The 27,791-nt window shown below is 40.4% G+C and overlaps 1 protein-coding gene across 3 annotated transcripts in view; it reads right to left on the bottom strand.

Moving 5' to 3' along the window:
• Positions 1-7,679: 7,679 nt before the first annotated feature.
• The window catches only part of FBXO25 (F-box protein 25), a 95,086-nt gene continuing 74,974 nt past the window's right edge, over positions 7,680-27,791 (bottom strand). The window contains exons 7-10 of one of the 3 annotated variants that reach the window (XM_008061916.2): positions 21,525-21,707; positions 12,764-12,907; positions 8,857-8,883; positions 7,680-7,971 (exon numbers count right to left, since the gene is read on the bottom strand). In XM_008061916.2, the coding sequence (XP_008060107.1) occupies positions 7,882-7,971; positions 8,857-8,883; positions 12,764-12,907; positions 21,525-21,707 (444 nt within the window). In that variant the 3' untranslated portion in view covers positions 7,680-7,881. The remainder of the gene's footprint in view (positions 7,972-8,856; positions 8,884-12,763; positions 12,908-21,524; positions 21,708-27,791) is intronic. The other 2 variants (XM_021714385.1, XM_021714384.1) reach the window with 2 other exon arrangements.

Here is a 27,791-nt window from a genome sequence, read left to right as displayed (position 1 = left end):
AAAGAAAGAAGCAAAATTATCTCTATTTGCAGATGACATGATCTTATATGTAGAAAACCCTAGAGAGACCACACACACACACACCAATTCAACTAATAAATTCAGTAAAGTTGCAGGATACAAAATCAACACACAAAAATTCGTCGTATTTTTTTTTTTAACTTTTTTTGAGTCAGGGCCTTACTCTTTCACCCAGGCTGGAGTGCAGTGGCACATTTATGGCTCATCACAACCTCAGACTGCTGGGCTCAAGTGATCCTCCTGCCTCAGCCTCCCAGGCAGCTGGGACTACAGGTGTGCATCACCATGCTCAGCCAATTTTTTTGCGTTTTTGTAGAGATGAGGTCTCACTATGAGGCTAATCTTGAACTCCTGGGCTTAAGGAGTCCTCCCACCGCGGCCTCTTAAAATGCTGGGATTATAGAAGTGAGCCTCCATGCCTGGCCCCATTTCAGTTCTAGACTCAATAAGCAATCCAAAAAGGAAATTAAGAAAATTCCATTTACAACAGTAATAAAAAGACTGAAATACTTCAGAATAAACTTAACCAAGGAGGAAGAAAACTTATATACTGAAAACTACAAAACATTGCTGAAAGAAATAAAGGACAGCACAAATAAAAAGCCATCCCTGTTTATGGATTGGAAGACTTAATATTGTTAAGATGTCCAACTACCCAAAGTGATCTAAAGATTTTACACAATCCCTATCAAAATCTCAGCATTTTTGGCAGAAATAAGAAAAAAGTCCATCCCATTCTGAAACTTATGTGGAATTTCAAGAAACTATACATAGTGTAAACAATCTTGAAAGAAAATTAAATAGGAGGACTCTAACTCTTATTTCAAAACTTACTACAAAACTATAGTAACCCAAACAGTGTGGTACTGGCATAAAACCAGACATAGAGACCAATGGAATAGAAGCCCCTAAAATAAATCCTTGTACATGGTCAAATGATTTTTGACAGGGTGCCAAGACCATCAACAGAGAAAGGATAGTCTTTTTAACCAATGGACTACTGGTTATCCACGTGCAAAAGAAAAAAGATGAACCCTTACCCTTAATTGTAAAATTAACTCAAGATGGATCAAGATTTAAACTATGAGTTAAAACTATAAGACATGTAGAAGAAAACGTGATATTGGATTTGGCAATGATTTCTTGGTATGGTACCAAAAGCACAGGCAACAAAAGAAAACAACAGAAGAAAAACCTCTGTGTATCAAAGGACACAGCAGAGTGAAAGGCAACCCACATAAGGGGAGAAGATATTTGCAAATGATTTATTTGATAAGAATGAATACCTAGAACATATAAAAACTCCTATAGAATAACAATAAAAACTCACACACCCCAACTGAAAAATGGGCAAAGAGCCTGTAGAGACATTTCTCCAAAGGAGACATACAAATATCCAACAAGCAAATAAAAATATATTCAACATCACTAGTCATTAGGGAGACGCAGGTCAAAACCACAGTGAGATAGTACTTCACACTCATTAGGATGGCAATTATTAAAACAAAAAGTGTTGGCAAAGATGTGGAGAAACTGGAACCTTCATGTGCTGTTGATGGGAATGTAAAATGGTGCAGTCCCTGTGGAAAACAGTATGGCTCTTCCTCAAAAAATTAAAATACAATTACTGTAACATATAATCCAGCACTTTCACTTCTGAGTATATATCCAAAAGAACTGAAAGGAGGCTGGGCTTGGTGGTTTAGCCTGTAATCCCAGCACTTTGGGAGGCTGAGGCAAGTGGATTGCCTGCGCCATAAGTTCAAGACCAGCCCAGCAATTTGGCGAGGCCTCATCTCTACAATAAAATAAAATAAGATAAAAAATAAAATAAAATAAAAAAGCTGGGCATAGCAGCACGCGGCTGTAGTTCCGGCTACTTAGAAGGCTGAGGTGGAAAGATAACCAGAGCCCAGCGAGTTGATGCTGGGGTGGTCGTGAGTGTGCCACTGCACTCCAGCCTGTGCAACAGAGTGAAACTCCAACTCAAAAAAAAGAAAGGAGAAACTCAACTAGATATTTGCATACCCATGTTCACAGCAGCATTATTCACAATAGCCAAAAGGTGGAAACAACCCAAGTATCCACCGACAGATGAATAAACAAAATGTTGTCCATCCATACAATGAAATATTATTCAGCTATTTTAAGAAGGAAGGAAATACTGATACTTGCTACAACTTGGATGAAACTTGAGGACATTATGTCCTCAATAAGTCAGTCACAAAAAAGACAGATCCCTTCTGATTCCATTTATACGAGGTCCCTAGAATAGTCAGATTCAAAGAGACAAAAAGTAGAATGGAGATTGCCAGAGGCTGTAAGAGGAGAATGAGGAGTTAGTGTTTAATGGAGGACAGAGTTTCAGTTTTACAATATGTAGAGTTCTGTGGATGTATGGTAGAGATAGCTGCATGAATGTGAATTATTTAATGCCACCAACAGATCAGCCTGGGCAACTTGGTGAGACCTCATCTCAATATATATATATAAATTAGCTAGGCATGGTAGTGTGTAGTTCTGACTACTTGGAAGGCTGAGGCAGAAGAATTGACTGAGCCCAGCCTGTCAACGGGTGGCCATAAGCGTGCCAGTGCACTCTAGCCTGGGAGAAGGAGTGAGACTCCAACTCAAAAAAAAAAATTTAAAAAGTTAGTATGCTATATTTTGTAATGTATTTCACCACAATTAAATTCTTTTAAACATGAGAATTATCTATGTAGGTTAGGTAATAAGAAATGACTTGCTTCATCTGTGCAAGTTTCTCAAATGTCTATTGAATAAAAATGAAATTTCCATGTAAAACCAAAAAAGTTGTGGTGTGTCTCCTGACAAAGAAGACCTTATATTTTTACTATGCCTTATTTAAACAGGAAGAAAACTTGGGTAACCACCTTCCTCAATGAAACTTGTTATGGTGTAGGGAGTAATCAGACAGAGAAAGCAGAATCAGGATGAGACATTCTTCTGTTTGTTCTCTCAGCCAGAGTTCTGATGATCTCTTCTCTGTTTTCTGTCACTCCTTGTGGATTTAAGCCACTGACAGTGGGAAGGGAGAGGACCAAGGATAAAAAGAACAACTGGGAGGATTAAGGAGTGCTGCCTTTCCTAAGTACTCCTATGAAAAGCAATGCTGTAATCCACAAGGCCAATGTAGGGAGTGACTGCATAGTGGGATTCCCTTGTCATGCTCATGTAGATACTGAAGAGGAGGTGGCAGCCTCTGTGCTTTGCCAGAGTTCAGAGAGGGCTACAGGGAGTGTGTTTTCAGGTGCAGGGGTCTCAGTGCCACCACTATCTCGGGACATGAGCTGGCACTTCTCCTTAGGCACAGGGCAGTGCATTTTTCTGCTGGAATTCTGAGAGGCAGAGACTATATCCATGAGCAGCTCCTAGTAGGTGTATGGCATTTGGTTGAGTTCAGTTTAGTCACCACTGGCTCTCTGGTATTTGGCACATGGGACTCAGGCAGATACTGCTTTCCAAAGTTGAGGGTCTGCTTCCTCTATGCAGATACAAAAGGAAGAAATAGGGAGTGGGGCTTGTTTGACTGAAGACAGAAGCAGCAATTACATTTAGGTAGATATAGATGCGGTGAAGTTGAGAGCAGTGTGTAAAGTGGTGGCAGCCATCAGAGGTCACTGATAGCTGATGCTGGTCAAACGTGTTGGCGCATGCAGGCTCATCTTACTTTTTCTTCACATGTGTTGCAAAAATTGGCTTTCATTGGGTAGCATTTGATACTGTATTAGGCAGGGACCAAAGAGAGTTGAGTGGTGTCCAGCATGTACACGTATCATAATAGAGAGATAGAGATTAAAGTCATGTTTCAAAAGCCAAACTCGCCTCTACCTTTTAATGCTGTCATTTTCAGAAGACAGCACCCCTCACTTTTGATAATTCTGGAGATAAGCAGAACAGATTAAGTTCTAAAGTCCATTTATTTGCTAGGTTAGCCCTTTAAAATTAAAAGAAAAACTTCTAACCAACACATCTGTAGAAAAAATAGCCGTATCATCTTAAAGGGTAACAAGACAAAGGAATTTCCAAAAGGATGTGACTACACTGACAACTGAGGCTTCTCCCCAGTGACTTCAAATCTGATGTGATGTTTTATAAGACATTTAAAGAATTAACAAGATACTTTCACAAATTCTTCTGATACACAGAAGAGGAGGGAATACTTTTTCCAGGCTTATCCTATTAAGACTGTTTTACCCTGACACCAAAACCAGACACTGATCACAAGGAGAACCAATCAGCAGATACAGAGGACCAACTGTTCCAGGAAACAAAATCCAACAACTGTGTATACAAATATCATACACCATGTATTAAGTGAAGCCCAGGAATGCAAGGTTGGTTCAACATGCAAAATAGAATGAAGGCCAAAAGCCACATGATCGTCTCAAGAGATGCAGAAGAAGCATTTGACAAAATCCATCACCCTTTTATTACAAAAATACTCAACGAGGGTTAGGAGGGAACTTCCTCAACTTGATATAGAGTATCAATGGAAAACCCAAGATTAACATAATTAATAGTGAAAGTCTGAAAGCTTTCCCCTAAGATGAGGAATGAGACAAGGATGTCTGTTCCTCTACTGCTATTCAACATTTATACTAGAGGTCTTAGCCAGGGAAGTAGGGCAAGAAAGAGAAATAAATGGCATCTAGACTGAAAGGAAGACGTGGAACTTTGTCTATTTGCAAATGACATGATTTTGTATATAGCAAATCATAAAGAATCTACAAACATATTATTAGAACTGATAAACTATTTCAGCAAGGATGCAGAATACAAGATCAATATACAAAAATCATATATGAGAGTTTGATTCTAAAAGCATTTAAGGCAAAAACTGTACATAGTTCCTTAAAATTGTTCCACAAAGTGGACATAGTTTTCTGCATACAAACCTCTACAGCATTTATATATAATATATACACAATACAGTATAACATTCAAGAAACGATTAAAGAGCTGCACCTTGATCTACTGAGACAGCACTTGGCTCTCATTGATTTCTATGTATTCATAGATTAGGGGAGAAATGTGTCTTTTCAACTCTCAAAACAGGCAGAGGGAAGATGCAACTGGGTGTCAGAGACACCAGCTTCCTGGACCAGCTGGGCAGAATTGGGCAGGCCCTGAGTGAGCAGCACAGATTGGAAACAGGTTTGGTCTTGAATGTGTCAGGAATAAAGGGCATGTAAAACTTACTGCCTGGTCACAGACTCTTGGTGTCCTGAAATCTCTAATTCATTGCAAATAAATGCATCAGAAGATAGTTTAATCTCACAGGGAGTGGCATCCCTACCTTTTCCATCTATTAGAACTTGTATTTTAAAAAAGTCCTCAAATGTGTAAATTTATGCTTGTCTGATCTTCTGTAAATAACTGATCTGTGCCTGAAAATTGTCTTTATTCTGTCATTTGTCTCCACCCTCCATTAACCCTTCAACTCTTCCCAGCAATGTAAACCATCCCTGTTCAACGCCCGGCCTCACACCTTGTCCCTTGAGCACATCTGCAAGAGGCTGTGCCATGTGTATGACCATTTGGGACTGGCTGCATTCATTGCTTGTGGAAATACATCAGCCAGGTGGAATAGCTGGAATCCTCTCCCTACACTATTATTTTTTTTCTGAGGAGGTATTGCTTCATTTATACAAGGTGAATGCATGTATGTGTGAGTCTATAGAACAGTCAAATAGCATCACAACAAATTAAAAAGTATGTGACAAATTGAAGGAAAGAAGCACAACTTTACAAGGTTAATACTCTGTGAATAAGAAATTACCATGAAAAGGCTAACATCCCCAAAGAAAAATAGGCAAAGAATATACATTAGGCAATTCACCAAAAAAAAAAAAAAAAAAAGCTAACAAATATATAGAATCGTTCAACCTCACAATAAATCACACATCCAGTTCTTCACTTATTAAAACAGCACCAACAAGGAACATCTGTACTTTAAGAATAACAGAAACTCAATATACTCCCTCTCTTAGATAGGTAATTTTTTTTCCTCATGAGCAATCTGGAAATACATGTTAAAAGCCGTAGAAAATGTTTGACTCATTTATGTTGGTGGTTGTTCTGGTTTATCATCAGCAGATAGTCATATTATGTATGTGTTTATATCACAGTGACTGATGTTGACAGCAAAACACTTAGGAGCCACCTGAATGCTGTGATGATAAAGAGTATTTCATCTTAATGATGCTATGGAGCCAATAAAAACCACGTTTTCAAGTAATACTTAAGATGAGGCAAGTGCTTCTAGAAAAGGGGTTGATTTTCAAATGGAAATGTTACAGAGGACACTTAGGGTCTTATGAAAAACTTCTACTCTAATACAGAGTTCTGGATATTTGCATCATGTCTGGAAGGAAGCTATATTTGACAAGTGAATATATTCTTCACCATTCATTTCAGTTCAGCACAGAATGTGGGAATGAAAATCCAAAATCTTTTTCGATCCATATTTATAAATATATAAAATTACAAATGGTAATATGCTTAGAACAAAATTAAGGAAGTAGAAATAATTTGCTTGGGTCCCTGGACCCCATTCAAAGATTTACAATAATACATTTCTATCCTACACCTGTTGAGGGCTGATCTTTCATATTATTTTTAGCATGCACAGTAATCTGGGTGATGGGATTCTGAGCGGTTTGTATTTTATATATATATTTAAAATGTTCTAAAATGGACATGTGCTATTTTAAAAATAAAACAATCTTTTAAAGACAAAATCAAAATCACTAACACTGTTTTTCAGTAAGATGCAAAACTGACAAAGTTAAATAAATAGGTCATATGATTTATTTACTTTGTGTGTATAAAAGTAGTTAACACAAGTGAAGTTTAGACAACACTGGGCTGTTCCCAACCTAATCTTGGCAAACACTCTGTGTCTGGGTTTGGGTGCCACCGTAATCTGGAGCGAATACTCTCGGTGCACAGCGACCACCACCAGTTGTTAGGTACAGGTGTTTATGCACAATTCACACCAGGACCCATAATCACCAAGACGGAAGATGGCTAGCACTTCCCTAGTTCACTTTGTATTTAAAGAGAACTCATCTGGGTACAGTCAATGCAGTTTTTAAAATACATTTTAAGAAAAAATAAATATTCTGCACAATATATTTACAAAGATCAATTGTTCCGCCCCCCACCCCCAATTAGTATAAAATTGGGAAACTATAATCTGATAGTTAAGAAGCATATTCTTGGCCATTAGTGTCAGTTCAGCACAGAATGTGGGGCTGACAACCCCAAATATTTTTGAACCATATTTATAAATATGCAAAATTGCATATTTTAATATGCTCAGAAGAAAATCATTAAAGAAGAAATGAAGCCGGGCTCGGTGGCTCAGCCTGTAATCCCGCACCTTTGGGAGGCTGGGGTGAGTGGATTGCCTGAACCCACGGGTTCGAGACCTGCCTGGACAGCGAGACCTCATCTCAACAATAATCAAAAAATCAGCCGGGCGTGATAGCGCGCGCCTGTGGTTCCAGCTACTTGGAAGGCTGAGGCAGAAGGATAGCCGGAGCCCAGCAGGTCGAGGCTGCGGTGGCTGGGAGCAGCCACTGCACTCCAGTCTGGGCAACAGAGTGAGACTCCGACTCAAGAAAAAAAAAAAAAAGAAGAAATGAGTTACTTCGCCCTGACCTCCTTCAAAGATGAAACTACATAACAATGCACTCCTCTCTCTTGGAGGGACAATCTTTTCTGCTTTTTCTCCCAGGGGCCTCCCGACACCCACCCCACTGCACACTCACTACTAGCTTCACACACAATGCACGATGTAAAGCCTGGGACAGGGATGCAGTGGGGCTGCCTTTAAAACTTGAAGAGGTCGATGAAGTGCTGTGGAGACACAGGCGTGAAGCAACTGTCGGGGTCGGCCGCCGTGCAAGGGTGTCCTGAGTCCTGTGGGAAGGAGGGAGATGGTTAGGAGGCCTACTACTGCCAGTCATACCTCTGGAGGGAGTCCTGAGTCGCTTGTTGATGAGGACTGTGGGCCCCACCTCAAAGGTTTGTGGGAAATCACTTGGATGAGAATGACTATTACAGGGGCAGCCACAGCAGTTTCCAAGTTCCTGTTCAGGGCAGGCAGGAGACAGGAGGCTCCTATCAGACCTCCAAAGCCACATCTGGTCCTGAGTTAGAGGAATCAGCCACCAATACCACCTGAGCTGCCCCAGAACCTACGTGACTACAAAAGGAACCATGTGTCTCTCTGACCTCCTGTCTGGCCATTCCTCTATCCTGTCTTCCCTAGTCCACTTTGTTACTCAGAGTAACATTCATCCCTAGTCAGCTCAGGCCCCTCCCATAGGCAAGGAGGAGGTATGGACTTGTGTCAGCCGATGCTTGCTCCAGGGGAGCTGGCCATGCTCATGACCCAAGATCCAGAATTCTACTTAATAGAAGTGACTAAAGAAAAATAAGTTTTGTGGAGGAAATTTGGCAAAATTTTAGGAGGAGCAAAGGCAAATGGGACCAGAAGCCGTGAGGTCAGCCTTGGGTCTCTCCTGTACCTGGTGCTGCTACCCTGAGGTGCTGTGTGCAGTGTCTTTTATTGAAATTACATATTTACGGGCACATGTAGTGTCCTTCCTCAGCACCCATGTGTTGGTCTGTGAGATATTCCATGAAAATACTCTGGTCCTTGCTGATATGATCACAGTGGCCGCTCAAGTCAGCAAGAGCTGAGAGCAAGCCAGGCCGGGGGCAAGGAAGATGTGTGTAAGATGCCACACCACGTGATGTTTTTATCCCAAACACAGTATGTGTGGTAACATATGGAAGTACCTTGAATAGTAAAGCAAGATGGTAGTCCTTTGAGATCATGAAGAAAGAATCAGGAAGGAATGCAGTGAAGGGAGGAAAAAAAGGAAAAATTAAGATTAGAAAGAGCCAGACTGTATTTAGGCATTTAGGTCTGATGCATATTATTTATGAAAATAACGAATAATAACAGGTAACCAAATTGTGCAGTACTAAGTATTATTAAAAGCATAAAGGCACCATCAGATAGCCCAAATTCTCAAACTACTTCTAGACAGTCTTAAGGCAAATAAAAATATTTATATTTACTTTTAAGTCTACCAGATTGACAACTAATGAGGCTGTAAATAATCTCCAAAATTGTTCACTGAAAAATACATAAAGAAACACTAATATTTCCATGTACAGTTTATACTGAAAAAAATTATAATAGATTTTTTGGAAAGTCTTTTTATTCCTTCTTTGATATCCTGAGGACCTGCTCTGGGCTCAATAATGCTCATTAACTCGATTCTACATGTGCCCAGAAGTTATGTGATCAACCTCCACCTTTGACACTTGTTTCTTGAGGCCAGATCAGCATGGAGGCCACTTTCTAGCACACACCTACTGCTGTGGCCTCTGATTAAAGCAGGTAGAAGAGTTTAAAAAGTAACTCCAGTATAGTGAAGCCAGAACAGATGGAAAATCAACTTGGGAGCAGATGAAGAGGCTCCAGGGCAACTGCTAACCAGAGAGCTCCACATAATGTACTGTGGAAAATGATAAGATCCTGGACACAAAGCCCAGACGGATGCTGCCTGGTGTCAGCTCATGACCACATCTGAGGGCCAGGCAAGGGTTTAGAGTCACCAACTCCCACCGTGGTGGTTCATAATAGCTGATATTACTTTAATTTCTTAGTCAACACAAATGATTTATTGGGATGCTTTAAAAAGTGAGTAGAAATCATAGGAGCCACTTTTTTAGCACCAACTCTGTGCCAGGTCTCACTGTTACACCTTCACAGGCACCCTGCGTGGAAGGTCCTATCATCAGACTGAAGCTCTGGGAGGAGGTGGCTTACATGGGCCACACAGCTGGAGGCAAGTCCAGGTCTGCCAGACTCCAGTTTGGGCATGGCTCCCAGGCCACCTACCTATGTAGAGTCTTATCAGGCAAACTACGGCAGAGCTGATGGGAGGCAAAACAGGAAGTATCAGATTGCCTCAGGCATTAAATTAGGAGAGACTGATCTTTTAAAATATTTTCATGCACTGATTTGGAAATGAAAACATGGACTTATGACCAGTGCTTTCTGGAATGACGTCTGGTGGGAGAAGCTGGATGCGACCACTTCACTGGGAGAGGCTACAGTGAAATGAGACGTCATATAGCCTCCAGGGGCAAGACCTGCATGTCCTAGAACTAAGATGACTGGTAGATGTCTTCACTAGGAGAGACTTGTTCTCAGTTTCCACAACATGATAGGAGGGTTCACTAGATACAAGAATGACAAGCAAATTATCTTCGAAAGCTAAGAATCATTTCTCTCAATTAAAAAAAAGTCAGAACTTACATATTTCAGGAAACTTTGGGAGCATATTCTTAGTTAGCAATATTTGCCTAATCCAAAAATCCAAAATCCGAAATGTTCCAAAATCCAAAACTTTTTGAGTGACGACATGATGATACAAGTGAAAAATTCTATATATAAGTACTTAACACAAACTTTGTTTTGTGCATAAAATTATTAAAAATATTGAAGAAATTACCTTCAGGCTATGTGTATGAAGTGTATATGAAACACACAAATTTCATGTTTAGACTTAGATCCCATCCCCAAGATCTCATTTTATATATATGCAAATATTCTGAAACACTTCTGGTCCTCAGCATTTTGGACAAATGATACTCAAGCGGTATTGCCTAACAACATAGAAACTAAGGAGAGAGTGTTTGTTTCTATGTTAATTACTCAGTAGATAGGAAGAGATCCGATATTCTTAAATATTGTTCTGAGAAAAATATTGACTATCATATACAAAACTGAAAGCTTTCTATCCCATGAATAGTATTTTCCCCTAGAAAAGTATCATTGCTCTTAATATTTCTGTAGCATAAAAAGTAAAAAGAAAAGTAGCTCGGAAACATTAACTAAAACTAGAAATTACAGCTTTTCATCTACATCCTTGTGTTTTGTTGGTGTTGAGGATTTTCAGAGAAGCATGGATATTAGTCCTAAAAGGAGCTGCAGAGAAGGGTGGTCCTGTTCCCTTCAAGGCTAGGTATCAAAGCTGGAGTGAGAACCTGGACTCCACTCACTTGGGCCCTTTCTTTCTGTCCACAAGCATCTGCTGTGGTGTCTGCTGCAGACAACTCACCCTCATGCCCTGTGACTGGGGAGAAGACTGTAGAATGAGGGCTCTCTCCTGCATATCTGTATAGCTGTAATCTCACTGATGAACTGATTTGCTGACTTCACCAAGTTGAGAATAAATTTGAATATAAGAAGCTCCCTGTTCTTGAGGTGCAATACTTTACAAAACAATTGTATTACTGCAAAAATACATAACATCTTGCATCTTTTTAATTTCAGGAAAGAAAGGATATAAATCAATAAATATAAAACAATAGAAATGAAATCTCCTAAGTTATTCATGCATCAGTAACGAGTCATGATGCTGCATACCTTTGATTAAATAAAACTATTAAAATAAGGCAGGGAAAACAGCATCTTTATGTTTTCTCCTCAACCATGGATTATAAAAATAAAAAAGCCATACTAGTATAAATGTAATTTGAGCTGAAAAAAAGTAGTTATCTCTTTTCAAACAACCTAGAGCTTGCCTTGTTGCCCACCTGATAACAAATTCAGATACGTATAAAACACAAGAAGTAATCAAAAAATGTTCTGGTATTACCTCCCTAAACCCAGAGAAGGCAAGAGGCAGGATCTAGACCTGTACAGGCAGAAGGGCTCCCTCCCTAGGGCAGACTGGAACTCTGCAGGGGCAGGGAGGCTATTCGCTGCAGGGACTGGGCTTCTTGGTTTCAACACTTTTTCCCCAGTGAAATCTCACAACATTCAATATGTTCAAACATAAGAGAAACCATGGAAACTCATTCCAAAGTGACACAACATTATCATATTAAGAAAATAAATTATACTGGAGAAGTGGTATACAGACATTTAACCTCTGACTGCAGAAAACATATATTATCAGAGACATAGTCCAGATAGGGAGAAGTAAAACAAATAATAGAAATAGGATGAACAATTCCTAATTTACTTTTTGGATATTGAAATTGCTGAAGATAATGTTTCTAAGTTTTTCACTAAAGGATTAGATTTGCAGATAATGATAGTCTTGTTAAGTTTTGATCAAATGAATGAAAAGGTACAGATTTATTTTAAAATCTTTGACTTCTTTATGGATCCCTTTGCTTGGAGAAATGAAGCCTAAGACTAGTCCTGGTCCACTGCAGACACAGTGGGCATATAAAAAGAAGACGCTGGTCATCAGAGTTTCAGGCTGAGGGCCGCATCTGGAAAACAAGGAGGATTCCTCCTCAAATGTACAAAAGGGGAGTTGCACACCAGCCTTCATCCTGAAACTGAGAGTTGGCAGGGCACCCAGGGCCACTGCCATAACCTACCCAGGACAGACACTGCACTGCTCCCAGGGCACTCTTAACATTCTCGAAATGAAGAAACAGAGTCACCCATGGGAAAAACAGATCAAACATCATGTTGGTTTTCAACAATTCTGATTCAAATGACAAGTTTTATATTTTGCTTTTATGAACACCTGTTCTCCTACCCCAATTTTTGTGAACTATATCTCAACTTTTTTTTAATCACCAAAAGCATTTTCCATCTTTAAAAAATATAAGTAGTGTTTCACCAAATGTCAATTCTCAAATTCAAAGAGAATATTTAAATTATTACCTTCCAAAAGAGAATGCTGCAGTGCCGACAAAAATGTAAAGTGTCTCCATACTGTTCTTTAGTTGGATAATATTTCTGAAGTGCAAAATACATCAGCTTCCATTCAATATGACCTTTTTCTGAAAGGATCAAATGTCTACAAAACTAAATAGAAACAAAATTCTGTTCAGAATGAGCAGAAGATGATTTTCAAAGCATAACATTAGGTGCAAAACTTTTTAAAAGGCAGTATAGTGAAGGAAACATTTAATTACTTGAAATTAATTTACTTGGATTAATTCAACATGGGATGAATCAAACAAATCATGATATGTCTATAACACCAAGCAGCCATTAAACAGATTTAAATATTCTGATCTGAAATGATGTCTATGATACACTATTAAGTTAAAATAAGCTATACACATATATTTGATAAGAGACTTATATATGGAATATATAAAGAACACAAACTCAATAATAAAAATAACCCAATATTTTAAATGGGAAAAAGGACTTGTAAAAACAGTTCTCCTAAGATATACAAATGGCTAAAAACCTCATGAAAATATCCTTGAAATGATAGTTAATATGGAGACAGGCAAGATGGTGATGGAACTGGTCAGAGTGTGAGAGTCTGCACAATGAGTGTCCATAAAGACTGTGTGGGTAGATGTATGCTAGAGGATGAGTGAAAGTCCATCTGAGGGGCGACTGAGGTTCAACCACCTGGGGTTCTCCTCCAGAGGTGACTACAACCCATCACTGCCCTGAGATTGGAGTCCCCCCCACATGCAGGGTCATCTGCCATTCTCGGGGGTCTCTTGGGAGGAGGCAGTAGAGATCAGCTGCTCTTCAGCACCTGGCACCTGACCCATGCCACCACCTGCAGCAGCAGGCCAAGTGCTAACAGCAGGAACTGTGGAGAAGGTGTAGTAAGGAAATCTGGAAGTGAGCCCTGCTGCTGGTGAGGAGATGTCAACTGCTGCCATTTTCTCTGTCTTGGGAAGGGCAAAGACCTGTGTGACCCCACCTAGTTCTGTCCAGCCTCCTATCTGAGACCCAGAGGGCTATCTCCAAACTTCTCTGGGATCAAACATCAGACATGGAGAGACAGACACCCCTCCCCAATGCTGGACCAGGCACAGACACATCTGAGCTGAGTGGGTGACTTGGCAGTAGCAGCAGCAGAAGACAAGTTGGGTGAGTCAAGATTTGATCCACATTCCTCCCACAGCAGTTCATGGGGCGTCTGACCCAGGCTGAGAACAACCTGATAGGCCTGCGCTAAAAGTGGAGGGGATGGGCTGGAGATGAGAGCTGCTGCATAATGTGGTGGCAGCCAAAAGCAGTGGCAGTGCTTGGGAAAGGAACCTGAAGTTCCAGAAATGGCTTTCTGTTTTCGTTTGTTTTTGTACTTGCTTTGTTTGTGTTATTTTATTGTTGTTTTTTAGATTTTCTGTTTGTGTATGAGTATTTTTGAGGGCGAATACTTAAATGGGTTTTTGTTAGTATGGTTGTCTGTTTTTTTGTGTTTTTTGTTTTTGTTTGTTTATTTGTTAGTTGGTGTGCCTGTTTTCCCTCTTCTTCTTTCTTTTCACCTTCCTTTCATCTCCCTCCTTCCTTTTTCCATTCTTTTCCTTTTTCTTATCTCATTTTTCTTTCAGGAGGCAAACATACACCCCCACCACATGGACAGATTGTAAGGTAGTGGGAAGTGGGCTCCAGGGGGCCTACACATGTCAGCAGATACTGGAATCTGCAGATAGCTTCTGAACCACAGCTCCCTCCTTAATCAAACCTGAAAACTGCAGAAGGCATAGTCCCCCAACCCCAGTATGGCTTCAAAATTGAACAAATCCAGAGGATCTACATAAGGAAGAACAGGGGATTGAGCAAACAGAAGTGAAAGCTATCACTGAACAACAGAATTAAAGATGAGGGAAAAAGTGGGAGTAAAACCATCACAAATAAAGAGAACCAATGGAAAAACACAGGTTCCATACAAAACCCTGGGAGGACATCAGCTGAGAATACAGACTGAGGAACTCAAACAATGAACAGCCTCCAGAACGACTGGTCTCAAACCACAAACCCAGATATCAAGATATTAATAGAGAGAATAAATAGAAATTAGGAGAGACAAGGAAAGAATGAAGGAGCTGATAACTGAGATGATGGCAATAAGGAATACAGTGAGCAAAATAAATAACAAACTGGTAAGCATGGAAAACAGAATTAACCAAGCAGAAGAAAGAATCTCAGAGCTTGAGGACCAAAATATGGAACTAATTCAATCTGTTAAAAACATAGAAAAGAAGCTTAAAAAGATGGAACAAAGCTTCCAAGAGATGTGCAATTATATCAAGAGGCTGAACTTGAGACTAATTGGAATCCCTGAGGCAGATAGAGACACCACCCTGGAACAAACATTCCATAAAATTATCCAAGAAAACTGCTCTCATCTCATCAGAGATGTGACCATTCAAACACAAGAGATTCAGAGAACCCCTGCAAGACATAAAATGAGAAGACCAACTCCTAGACACATAGTTAATTTGCTTACACAAAGTAAGTATAAAAGAAAAAAATCTGGATCCCCTCCCACTGTGAGAGCTTTTCTGTCCTTGCTTTAATCCTGCTTTAAAAAAAAAAAAGAGGAAGAAGAAAAGAAAAAAACCCTAACGGCAGCAAGAGAGAAAGGTCAGATTACCTATTGTGGAAGACCAATTAGAATAGTAGAATACTTATCTACAGAAACACTGCAGGCTAGAAGAGACTGGAGTCCAATTTTCAAAGTTCTCAAAGATAAAGAATTTCAACCAAGAATTTTCTACCCAGTTATGCTAAGCTTCATCAGCGATAGAGAATTAAAACCCTTTCCAGACATTCAATCCTTAAGAGTTTACGCTGCCTCTAGATCAGCTCTACAAGAAACACCTAAGAAAGTATTAAACATGGAAGAAAGAAATAAAAGAATGACCACACCCTCCCAAGAATGTAGAAAAAATATTGAAAACACACATAAATCAACCTAAAAGTGAAAAGAAGAACAACAAACAAACAATAACAACAAACTCTATAAGAACCCCCATGACAGGAATAAACTCTCACATCTCAATAACTAGCATGAGTGGACTAAATGTACCACTGAAAAGATGTAAAATGGCAAACTGGATTAAAAAACAACATGATGCAACAATATGCTGTCTCCAGGAGACTTATCTCACCAGAAAGGACATTCACAAACTCAAAGTAAGAGAATGGAAAACAAACTTTCGACCAAATGGAACAAAAAAGAAAGCAGGAGCTGCAATCTTAATACCAGACAAAATATCCTTTAAGCTATCAAAAATTAAAAATTTTTGATAAATGGTTCAATCCATTCTAAACATATATACACTCATATATACATAATGATATATGTAAACATATATACATAATGATAAATGGTTCAATCCATTCTAAACATATATACACTCAACATAGGAGCACCAACTTTTTATAAAGCAGTTTCTAGGAAAACTAAAAAAAGATATTGACTCTAACACTATCATAGCTGGAGACTTAAATGCCCCACTAACAACCCTAGACAGATCATCGAGGCAAAAAATCAACAAGGAGATGTGGAACCTCATCTTGGTGCTTGACCATTCATGTGGACTTAATAGATACCTACAGAACACTCCACCCAACAACCACAGAATATACATTCTACTCATCACCACATGGAAAGTACTCTAAGATTTACCACATCCTTGGCCATAAATCAAGCATAAACAAATTTCATAAGATTGAAATACTCCCATGCACCTTCTCAGACCACAGTGGAATAAAAATAAATATCAACACCCACAAACCAAACCAAAGACATGGACAATAAACAGCATGATGCTGAACAATTCCTGGGTCAACATGGAAATCAAAACAAAAATTAAAAGATTCCTAGAAACAAATGAAAACAAAGATATCTTATCAAAACCTGAGATGCCATGAGAACAGTACTAAGAGGGGATTCATACCTCTATGAACATACATGAAGAAAATGGAAAGATCACAAGTTAACAGCCTAACAAATCATCCAAGGAAGATGGAAAAGGAAGACCACCAAAACCTTAACTTCAGCAGAAGAATCCAGATCTTTAAAATAAAAGCCAAAACAAGGGGCAGAGAAGGAAAAAATATATAATAGAAAAAAATCAACAAAACAAAAAGCTGGTTCTTTGAAAGGGTAAATAAGATTGATGGAGCCCTAGCCAAACTGACCAACAAAAAGAGAGAAAAACCCAAATAAACACAATCAGAAATGTAAAAGATCAAGTCACAACTGACCCTAAAGAAATAGAAAAGATTTTCAAAGAGTACTATGTACACCTGTATGGAAACAAACTCAAAAACCTAAACGATATGGAGGACTTTCTGACATCACACAACCTCCTAATGTTGAAACAAGAAGAAACTGAAACTCTAAATAGATCAATAACAACCCAGGAAATTGACTTTGTCATAAGAAAACTACCTACAAAAAAAAAAAGCCCTGGATGGCTTTCCAGCAGAATTCTGCAAAACATACAAGGAAGAGCTGATACCAGTTCTATTGAAAGTATTACAGGCAATCGAGAAAGACAGAGCTCTCCCCAATCATTTTATTAAGCTAACATCATATTGATACCCAAACCGGGTAAAGATCCAACAAAGAAAGAGAACTACAGGCCAATATCCTTGATGAACATAGATACAAAAATTTTCGACAAGATTCTGGCAAACTGGATCCAACAACACATTTCAAAAATCATCCACCATGACCAAGTAGGCTTCATCCTCGGGATGCAGAGCTAGTTCAACATCCACATGGCCATAAATGTAATTAAATACATCAACAGATGCAAAAACAAGAACCACATGATTATATTATTAGATGCAGAAAAAGCTTTTGATAAAATCTAGCATCCCTTCTTGATTAAAACCCTCAAACACCTAGGTATAGAAGTAACATACCTCAAAATAGTAAGCGCCATCTACGATAAACCCACAGCCAACATACTGCTGAACAGACAGAAACTGGAACCATTTCCCCTGAAAACTGTAACAAGACAAGGCTGCCCACTCTTACCCCTCCTGTTCAATATAGTGTTGGAAGTCTTAGATAGAGTAATCAGACAAGAGAAGGAAATCAGGAGTATCCAGATAGGAAAAGAGAATGTTAAGTTTTCCTTCTCTGCAGATGACATGATCCTATACCCTGAAAACCCAAGAGAATCTATCAAAAACCTCCTTGCACTGATAAAGGGCTTTTGAAAAGTCTTAGGGTATAAAATAAACATATAAAAGATAGTCACATTCCTATATATCAACAATAAACAAACAGAAACTCAAATAAAAAGCACAATCCCATTTATAATAGCCATAAAAGAAAATGAAATACCTTGGCATCTTTCTAACCCGGGAAGTGAAAGATGTTTATAACTAAAACTACAAAACATTTCTCAAAGAAATCAAAGATGACACAAACAAATGGAAAATATTCCATGCTCATGGATTGGAAGAATCAACATTGTTAATATGTCCACCCTACCAAAGGCAATCTACAGATTTAATGTAATACCCATTAAAGTACCAGCATCCTTCTTTTGAGACCTGGAAACATACAGAAATTCCTGTGGAAATATAAACATCCACGAACAGCCAAAAATAATCCTCAGCAAAAGAAAAAAACAGGAGGTATCACACTTCCAGACTTTAAACTTTACTATAATAATGAAAACAGCCTGGTATTGGTACAACAGGCATGTAGACCAATGGAACAGGATAGAGATTCTAGAAGCAAAAATCTCAATTTCTCAACCAACTCACCTTTGACAAAGCCTCCACTAACAACCACTGAGGAGAGGTGAACTTATTCAGGAAATTGTGCTGGGAACACTGGCGGATCACATGAAGATTAAAACAAGATCCCTAACCTATCACTATACACAAAAACTAACTCTAAACACTGTGTTTTTATAATTCAAACAAGAAAATGTGTACTAATGAGATGTACCTGTAGCTGCTAATGGCTAATTCTAACCTAATTATTCTAGGAGGAAATTTAATATCAGTGCAAAACAGACATTTAACTTCTTTAGTTTTTGTAAGGAACTGTAAGGAGCACACAAATGGTCAACAGACATCTTTAAAATGCATTTAGGGTCCGAGTGTATAAATTCCTGTCAGGCACTCTCATTAATGTCTCTGGGGGCCTGACAACTCAGGCCTGAACGTGAGAGGATACATTCCAGGACAGGCTATGGAGGCAGACAACCTTCATTCACCCTCTTTTGAGGATTTGAATCTTCCCTCCAAAATTCTATCCAACCCTCTCTCCCGCTTCCAATGCTGACTTGGAATTCAGTCCCTTGTCTCCTACTCAAATTAACCTCTGAATTTTTTTTTGCTTCTTCCCAGTGAGTTCATCTAAGACCGTTTTCCCCAAGGTGCCCATAATCTCTGCAAGGCTAAATCTAATGACTCCTCTCTGTCCTTATTCATCTCTGTTACTCACCATAGCTTCCAGGGCTTGGTTCCCCCCCTTTGGGGGATGCCTTGCTCTGTGTCTGTCACTCAGCATTGGGGTTGGCACCCTCAAAGCCCTGTGCAGGCCACTCCTGTCACAACCTCTCTTCTCTTGATGCATCTGTTCAGGCCCTGCCTCCAAAGACCTCTCAGATGCCAACAGCTCTCCACAAGACCCTCTTCTCAGACCTGGCCTACTCTGGGGACCTCCCCAGGTCCCCCAGCCCATTAAAGTCACCTCCTAACGTCTTTCCTGTTGCTCCGTGCATTTCCATAATGCCAAGGTCATGGGTTTGATCCTGGTATGGGCCACCAACTGAGGACTAAACCTAACCTATTTTTTCTTACTGTAATTTCTGACTAAAAGATTTGAGGCGTCACAGCCTGATAAGGACTCACCAAAGAGGGTTTTATTATCTTACACTGTAAAGTCTGCTTTCCAATCTGACTTTGGCATAACATAACAAATAAAGTTAGTTTATGGCTCTGAAAAGCCATCTTTTGTGGATTCCCAGACTCCAGGAACTTTGAAAGACATTTATCTATTCTCACTGAAGTCTGTCACATATAGGACTTCTATCAGCAAACACGGAGTCTTTCCACCCTTTGTCTCAGCAAAACATCCTATCTCCTCATAAGAACTACATATGGGTCAGGCTCAGTGGCTCAGCCTGTAATCCCAGCACTTTGGGAGGCCAAGACCAGTGAACTGCCTGAACCCGAGGGTTCAAGACCAGCCTGGACAATTTGGCAAGACCTCATCTCTACAATACATAAAAAATTAACTGGGTGTGGTAGCACATGCCTGTAGTTCTGGCTACTGGGAAGGCTGAGGTGGAAGGATTGCCAGAGCCTAGCAAGTAAATGCTGGGGTGGCCATGAGTGTGCCATTGCACTCCACCCTGGGTGACGAAGTGAGACTCCAACTCAAAAAAACAAAACAAAACAAAAAGAACTACGTATTACCAGTCAAGAAATCTTTATCTCACTTATGACCTACAAGCCCCGCTTAGAAATGACCCTTCTTCCTAGGCCAAACCAATGAGAATAACACATGTATTGATGTACAGTTTTTGTAACTTTTGCCACACTAAAACTATATAATCAAGCTGCTGTTTGGCTACAGTAGACACATTCTCAGGACCTCCTGAGGATGGTATACCTGGGCTTAAGTTCTCAAGTTTGGCTCAAGAACAAACTATCTTACATATTTTACAGGGTTTGACATCTTTTTGTCAACACTTCCTTTCCCAGGAAAGAATTCTAGGGGTCTCCTGGCATCCATTCCAGCTTATTCCTCAAACATGAACAGAAGTTCTTCCAAAAGTCACAATATGTTCCACATGCTTTGTGAGCTCTCCTGAGCTTGCAGAATACAGATGAGGACCCTTGGCATGGTGCAGTCTCTGCCCTGCTTCCTCAACTTCCACCCCCAAACATACCATGTCCTCCCCCCATCAGGGTCCTTCTCTCTGCCTAGGATCTGCCCTGACCCCTGCCTTGTGCTCCAAGGGTAGAGACTGCTCCCCTGCAGAAGACACACAGTCAGCTAGGACTTCACAATGTTCAGCACAACTCAAACCCCATTCTGGGAGGAATGTGACACGTCTCCCTCTCACCTGTCTCCCTGACTATGCCCCACCCAGCCCAGAGAAGGTATTCCCACACATTTGTGGGGTGAGGAGGAACACCTGAGTTCTACAGAGGGCCAGACACAGTGCCAGCAGGGCTTCACTGTAGATGAGGAACAAGCAAACTACCCTGGAAAGGCCCCAGGCGAGTTACACTGGAACATGCTCCTTGAAGGTAGCAACCAGGCAGGAGGGGAGAGATAGTCTGTGGATACTTCAGGGTGGTGTCTGAGTGACAAAAGCAGCCTGAGGCCCACAGAGGGCATGCGACTTTTCTAGAATGTTCAGTTTAGTCAAAAGCAGAACTGGAATGTGATTCATCAAATAAGAAGGAAAGGTAATAAGCCTATGGCTTTGATGTACCTCTTTATCAACAGAGGTGAGAGAAGAACTCAACTCTTGCTTTGCTGTTTGGTTTTGGGTTATTTTTAGAATCATGTTCCTTCTGAATATGAAAAATAAATGTTACACTCTGCAGAAGAAAGACCATAAGTGATTCTGGTTGTTCCTGATTATGCAGGTGAGTTTATGTAGTATGGCCCCAGGATGGAGTCTACTAAACCTGTCAGTCTGAGGGCAAGTGGATGGTTTGCACTCACCTGCTTTTCAGCAAAATGGTACTGACACAGCTTCTTCCACAGCTGTCTGTCCTCACTGAGCATGTACAATGTGGGGGTCACCTGGCCTAAAGTGATGATGTCCCATCCATCTGAGAACCGGTACAAGATATTGTTCAGCATATGCAGAGGAAGGTCACTGAGGGTGAGGCCATTGTTCACTTGCTGAAAGGAAAACAAGGTGACATTTCATTGAGACAGCAAATGGCATTTGTTCACAAAGAAATTTAATGGCCAAGCTGGAATAAATATTTCAAAATATGGTAATGCAAAAGGGGCTCTCCTCTGTAAAGTATCACTGTGCTTGCACCTCGAAGGGTATATGGGGCCCACACCTGTGAGCTCAGGGAGGGCTGGTGCAGCTCAGGCAGAGCTGGGCTGTTCTTAGGCTGCACTTCCACATGCCAGGCCTGTTTTCAACAACTTACCTTAACCAGGAGGTTAAGTATCAGACTACTGCATATAGAAAGATACATCTGGAAAATGGTAGGACCTAAGAATGCAGAACTGTTGACGAGATGAATCAAATGCTTCATGAGGGCAACAAAGACATTCATCACAGTGTCAGGTGGGGGATCCAGGCCCAATCTGCATTGTCTGGGTGACTCAAACAGCACATGGACCCTGGGAGGCTGTGCTGGTTGCCTCAGTGATGAGTGAGGTTGATTACATTGTGTACAAGATCCCTTCTACTTTTATTTATATATTTTTTTTACTTAAAAATTTTTAACTTTTAAAAATTGAGGTTTAATTGAAAAAAATTGTACAAACTTATAGTTTGTGGTGTTTTAATGTTTGTATACATTATGGAATCATTACTACAATTCAGCTAATTCATATATCCACCACCTCAAATAGTAATTTTTTTTTTTGTGGTGAACACTGAAGATCTATTCTTTTAGCAAATATGAAGTAAACAATATATGATTATTCACTGCAGTCACCATGCCACGAAATAGCCCTCTATTATGTATTCCTTCTGCATCATGGAAACCTTTGTCCATCATCAGCCCACTTTCTAGCTTTACGATTCTAGCTTTACGATTTATAAACCATTTCCTCTCTCCCTCATGCCAGAGAGCAAATGCAATGCATCTGCCCTTGGGAGACCCATATGTGTACCTGTTCTGTGCTGAGATGTGTTGTCTGCCTTCAGGCCCAAAAGGTGGGTTGAATCCATTCAAGAATCCACTCTGCTCTGAGGCTGACCAGGGCAACCCTGTGTCAGGTTTGGGCTCAAACTGTCTTAGATTTTTCAGGTCTTAGTTAAGCTGTCTCAAAGTGTCCCATCATTACGCTAAAAGCACCTCTCTCTGAGGCTGGGTTCCGGGTATTTGGGCAGGATAGAGGCTGCCTGGTTACCTTGGCACCTGGGCCTGCTCTGGAGTGGTGCCTCAGCACCACATGCACTTCTACAAGCTTCTGATTTGTTCTTCATGAGGTCAATACGCTTATTTACCTGCATGGTCACCCAGGTCTTTCTGATGTGCCTGCCCTTCTATATCCTGCTGCATACAAAACACAGAAGCCATTTATTTTTGGCTAGAATGTGCTAATTCCCTGAATTTTGATTAAAAAAATCACCTGACCTCTCTGGACAGTGGGGTACAGGAAGAGGTGGCTGGGGCACCCATGCCTTGGCACCTCCATTTCTTTTCCTGCTCCCTTATAAGTTCCTTGCCATGGAAATGCCTGCTTAGGACTTCAGTAGAAATGGAAGCCGCTGAAGAGTCCTTTTTGTGTATCCCAATGGACAGTGCAAAGATGGAGAATGCAGCAACTGTCTGAGTCACATTTCTACCTCCCCAAACTGGGCATCTGACAGATACCTGGGGGTCTTCATGTGCTGACAATTTGCAAAACGCTCTAACGTTCTAAACAAGATTATGTAGCTTTTGTGGTCTGCAGGGCTGTTCGTCTCTTATCCTCACATGTGTGTTTCTACCTCCACAGCTGATGGGACTTATGCACAGGACTGCCTCCACTATATGGTAGTGGTGAGGCTGCACAGCCCAAGACTGGGACCCTACGGCCAGCTTGGCGCTGGCAGACTCTCAGCATACTTCTTTGGATGCAAGAACAGACTGACTAATGCTTGCTACTGACACATCTAAGCATGCTGGATTCAGTTTTAGCCCATCTTTGCTTCTAGGATACACAGTGAGCACATATGAAAGATAACATGTGTAAATTAATCCCCAACTAACAGTGTCAACTGTATCACAAGAATTAATTTTTAATCTGAACAAGTGATTTATTCTCCTTCCTTTTAAGAAAAAGTTTTATATCAGATGGAAGTTTACATTCTGCTGCTAAAAAAAAAGTTTAAGGTGGTATTCAGTGGTAGGAAAAGTCCTGGTTTAGTAAAGAGCTATTCGGTCTGGTGTGACAATTTGGTGTCTAGGTTTTCTGGCAGGGTCCAGATTTATGGCCCCATCACAATTATAACAGCACTTCATCTACACTAAATCTTGCCATTCATACATGACATGGCAGAAAAGCCTTGCTGCATAACTGATCAGAAACCATGCTGCATTTTTCCTTATACCTCCACCACCAATTAGCTACATGCTCTTCACCATCATGAAATCTCTCACTAACCTGTAAAATGTAAAAAAAAATCTCTCACTAACCTGTAAAATCCACACTAACCTGTAAAATGAACAATGCTTCTTCTTTTCTTGCTTTGGGATAGTCTCAGTTGTTGCAAGCATATATCAATGACTCTCATTCTCTGTGGAAGCACTTTTGCTGACAGAAACTCATCCCACTAGTATTTCATTTTACACAGAAGAAGCTCAGATACAGATGACTTGAGTGGCTTGCCCAAGATCGAAGTCCAGCATCACTTCCAGGTTGCTGGCCCCAAGTCTATGCTCCTCACTGCTCTGCCCTTCTTCACAGGAGGATTATTCCCCTAACCAAGTAGGGAGTTGCTTCAAGTCTCCTTGATTCTTCCTTCCCCTCATGCCCACTTCAAAGTCACCAAGTGCTGTCTAGTCTTTTTCCAGTGTCTCTCCCCAGTTCATCCTTCCTGTTCATGTTGCCATTCCTTAGGGAACTCTCCTCATAACTGCATGGGGTCTGCTTCCTTCCAAACTGGCTGGTCCTACCAAACATAGACCTCTCTTAAGGACCCTTGCAGAAAGAACGGCAGAGGCTCTGTAATGCCCGCAAAGCCCCATGTCTGGTCTACTCCCCTGCACCCTCTTTCAAGAACTCCAGGCATTCAGCACATCAAACTCTGTAGAAGTTCCCCACACCTGTTTGCCCGAAAGGCCCTTATATCCCATGGCATGCTAGGGCTGCCCATACCTGTTCCCAGAAGCCAATTCTGCAACTGTCAGGAATTTTGTGAGCCAGTTGACTTTTTTGTTGGTGGCTTAAAAATCAACCATAGTGGGAAACTGACAAATGCTACAAATCAGGGCTCTTGCTACCAGAGATCCAGCTAAGCGCTGACCAGTACACCACTACCTAGATACTTTCTATTCATTCTTTAAGTTCCACCTAAAGTATCACATCATCTGTGAACCAGTGTAACCTGTCAGTGGCCCTGTGTATCTTTGTTCCAATACCCCACTGAGTTCTCTTGTCTGTCCTGAGCTCATCTCCCTGGGACCCTTAGAGGTGCCATGCTAAAAGCCATGCTGGCTAATCCATGTATCTTCCCTTATGATGAGCCTGTGGTGGCATCCAGGAAGTGCTGATTGAGGGAAACTAAATTTCCACTGGAAATTTATTAACACTACAGAAACTTGAAATGCAGCTAAAAAAGCAGTGCATATTTGTTCTATGAGAAAGAAAAAAAAGAATTACTGACAGTCTTAAAAACGTTTCAATGCTTAATATATACTAAGTTTCTGCTTACTTTGGGGAGTATGAGAATTTCGACTTAATGATTATCAATATACTTCTTGTTAAGAGAATTCAGAAGAGAAGGAAGACTGTCAGCTCACTGCAGAAAATTGGCCCCGTATCCTGTGAGGCTGAGAGGGTACAAATTTATGCAGTGTACTTGGACTTCCAATCTCAGGGATCTATGGAAGCTCTTGGCTGCTCTGTTCTACCTACATCTGCTCATGTTACCTCGGAATTACTATGAACAAATATAAGGCAGCAATTCGCCACCAGCCAGCAGGTTATAAGACTGGGACTCATTATCTTAAGCCACCTCAGACCAACTGGGTCAACTGAGTCCAGTCCACAAATGCCTCCAGTTATTTGAACTGCAAAGAACTCTTTCCACTGGTTTCAGGTAACATTTTCAGAAACGTCTAAGTCTCTGACTCCTACAGCTGAATGTCACCCACTCCAAGGCTGCTAGCAGGGCACAGGATGTACATGCCAGACTCCTCATAGGAACACAATCATGTCTCCCACTCTGGCCTGAGAGAGCACTTGGAGAGTGTGGTGGGAGAGACCTGAAGGAATCTGCAACCCAGGAAAGAACCAAAAAAAATTAGTTCAAGGTCTAAGATGGAAAGATGTGAATGGACACAATGAAAACTGGCACTTTTATGTTTTCATTAATGCTTTCTTATTCCTCAGTTAAAGATTAATCATTACTGAGTACCATATATTCTCACTCATAAGTGGACCCTGAACATCTACCATAATATTTTAAGACAGGATTGGCAGTAGCTGGAAACTGCCAGGGGAGGAGGGGTAGGAGGGGCATAACATTAATAAGTGTACCTGATCTCAAACCAGGCAAAGTGGAGACCAAAGGTATATAAGTGGTCACCTGTATGATGACTACTTGTATACCTAATCTTGAATTGTATCCCACATTTTAAAAATAAAATAAATTTTAAAAAAGGATTGTATGTTCTCCTTGTGTTCCCAAAGCTACATGTAGGTTTCTAAAAATAAAATAAAATAAAAATAACAAATAAAAAATAAGGATTAATCATTAATTTCATTTCTGTGCCTTATTTTCCCACTTGAACAAAATGGCACAATGGTGACATCAGTCTTTTGTGCTGGGGCAGAGAGGTGGCACCACATAAATGTGCCCTGAGTACCAGGGCTATAGGGCCCACCCCAGGCCAAAGCAAAGTGTTTTCTCCTTCAGTGGCCACTGGCTGCCCTGAGAAGGACAAGCTGGAGTCCTGTATATTTCCCATATATTGCCTGGGCCTCTTCCCAGCTAGTATGAATGGAAATGAGATCCAGAAGAAAGCTTAGTACATATTTATGCCTTCTTTTTGCTCTGCACAGCCTACCTGGGTGAAGATGAAAGCCTTTTCTTTGCTTACTCCTTTCCTTCCCCTAGGTGAAATGTGCAAGCCCCATCCTTAGAGTTTCCTTGCTGTCCCACTGGTCCAAAGTTGTCATGAATCTACATCTCTCTACAGAATGTACAACAGCTAAGCCTGCTTGGAACTTCCTAGTCAGACCAGAAAGTCTGCTTCCTGGTTCTTCTCAAACTCCCTTCCTGAAGATCCTGACCACTGAAACCTCAATATGGACAATGACATACTCTACTCTCTCCCCAGAGGGCCAGCAGCTGGGTGTCATTACTACTATGGATATGCCACATCAGGGACAAAGGAAGCCTGGGCCACATGGCCTGGGGTTTCTATGGCAAACTACATGGTTTATGACATGTTTTACATATGGACTTTTATACAAGACCCACCTAGATGCATGGGGAAGATGGGAAAATAAGTAGTGCAGAGCCAGCCTATGGAGAACCCTGAATTACTACAGTGTTATTTGCAAGACAATAGAACAAACATGTTTATAACAGATGTGCTTTGCTCTTACTGACATTGAATTTTAGATTATTAGTGATAATTTCAGACTCATGATTGGGAAATCATTACTCTTATTGTAAACCCCATTTTTAGATGGCAAAGTAAAGGTATTCCAAGGCCACTTGAAGACAACTCCTTCATGTGGACCCTGGTGGGTGCAGTGATAAAACAGAATTATGATGCTACCAGTAAAATTTGGAGAATCATTTATATGACAAAGGCCACATAACTCATGCCACTAAGATATATATTCAGTTTATTATTTCTCTTATTAGTACTAGAGATAAATAAAACAATCTAAAAGACTTTGGTCAATAATGTTAACATTTTTCTTGTTGAAACTCATTTCCAGAATAAATAAATAATTAAAACCAATGACACGATTTGCACCTCCTTGATCACTGTTGCCAAAAAACTGTAAACATACACAAACACACAAACTCTGAAAAAAATAGCAAAGAAGAGGAAAAAAATTACTAACTCCCTA

Source organism: Carlito syrichta, unplaced genomic scaffold (assembly GCF_000164805.1).
Source record: "Carlito syrichta isolate Samal-C Ts95f unplaced genomic scaffold, Tarsius_syrichta-2.0.1 Scaffold305639, whole genome shotgun sequence".
NCBI lineage: Eukaryota > Metazoa > Chordata > Mammalia > Primates > Tarsiidae > Carlito > Carlito syrichta.
This window is presented reverse-complemented; position numbering and strand designations above follow the sequence as displayed.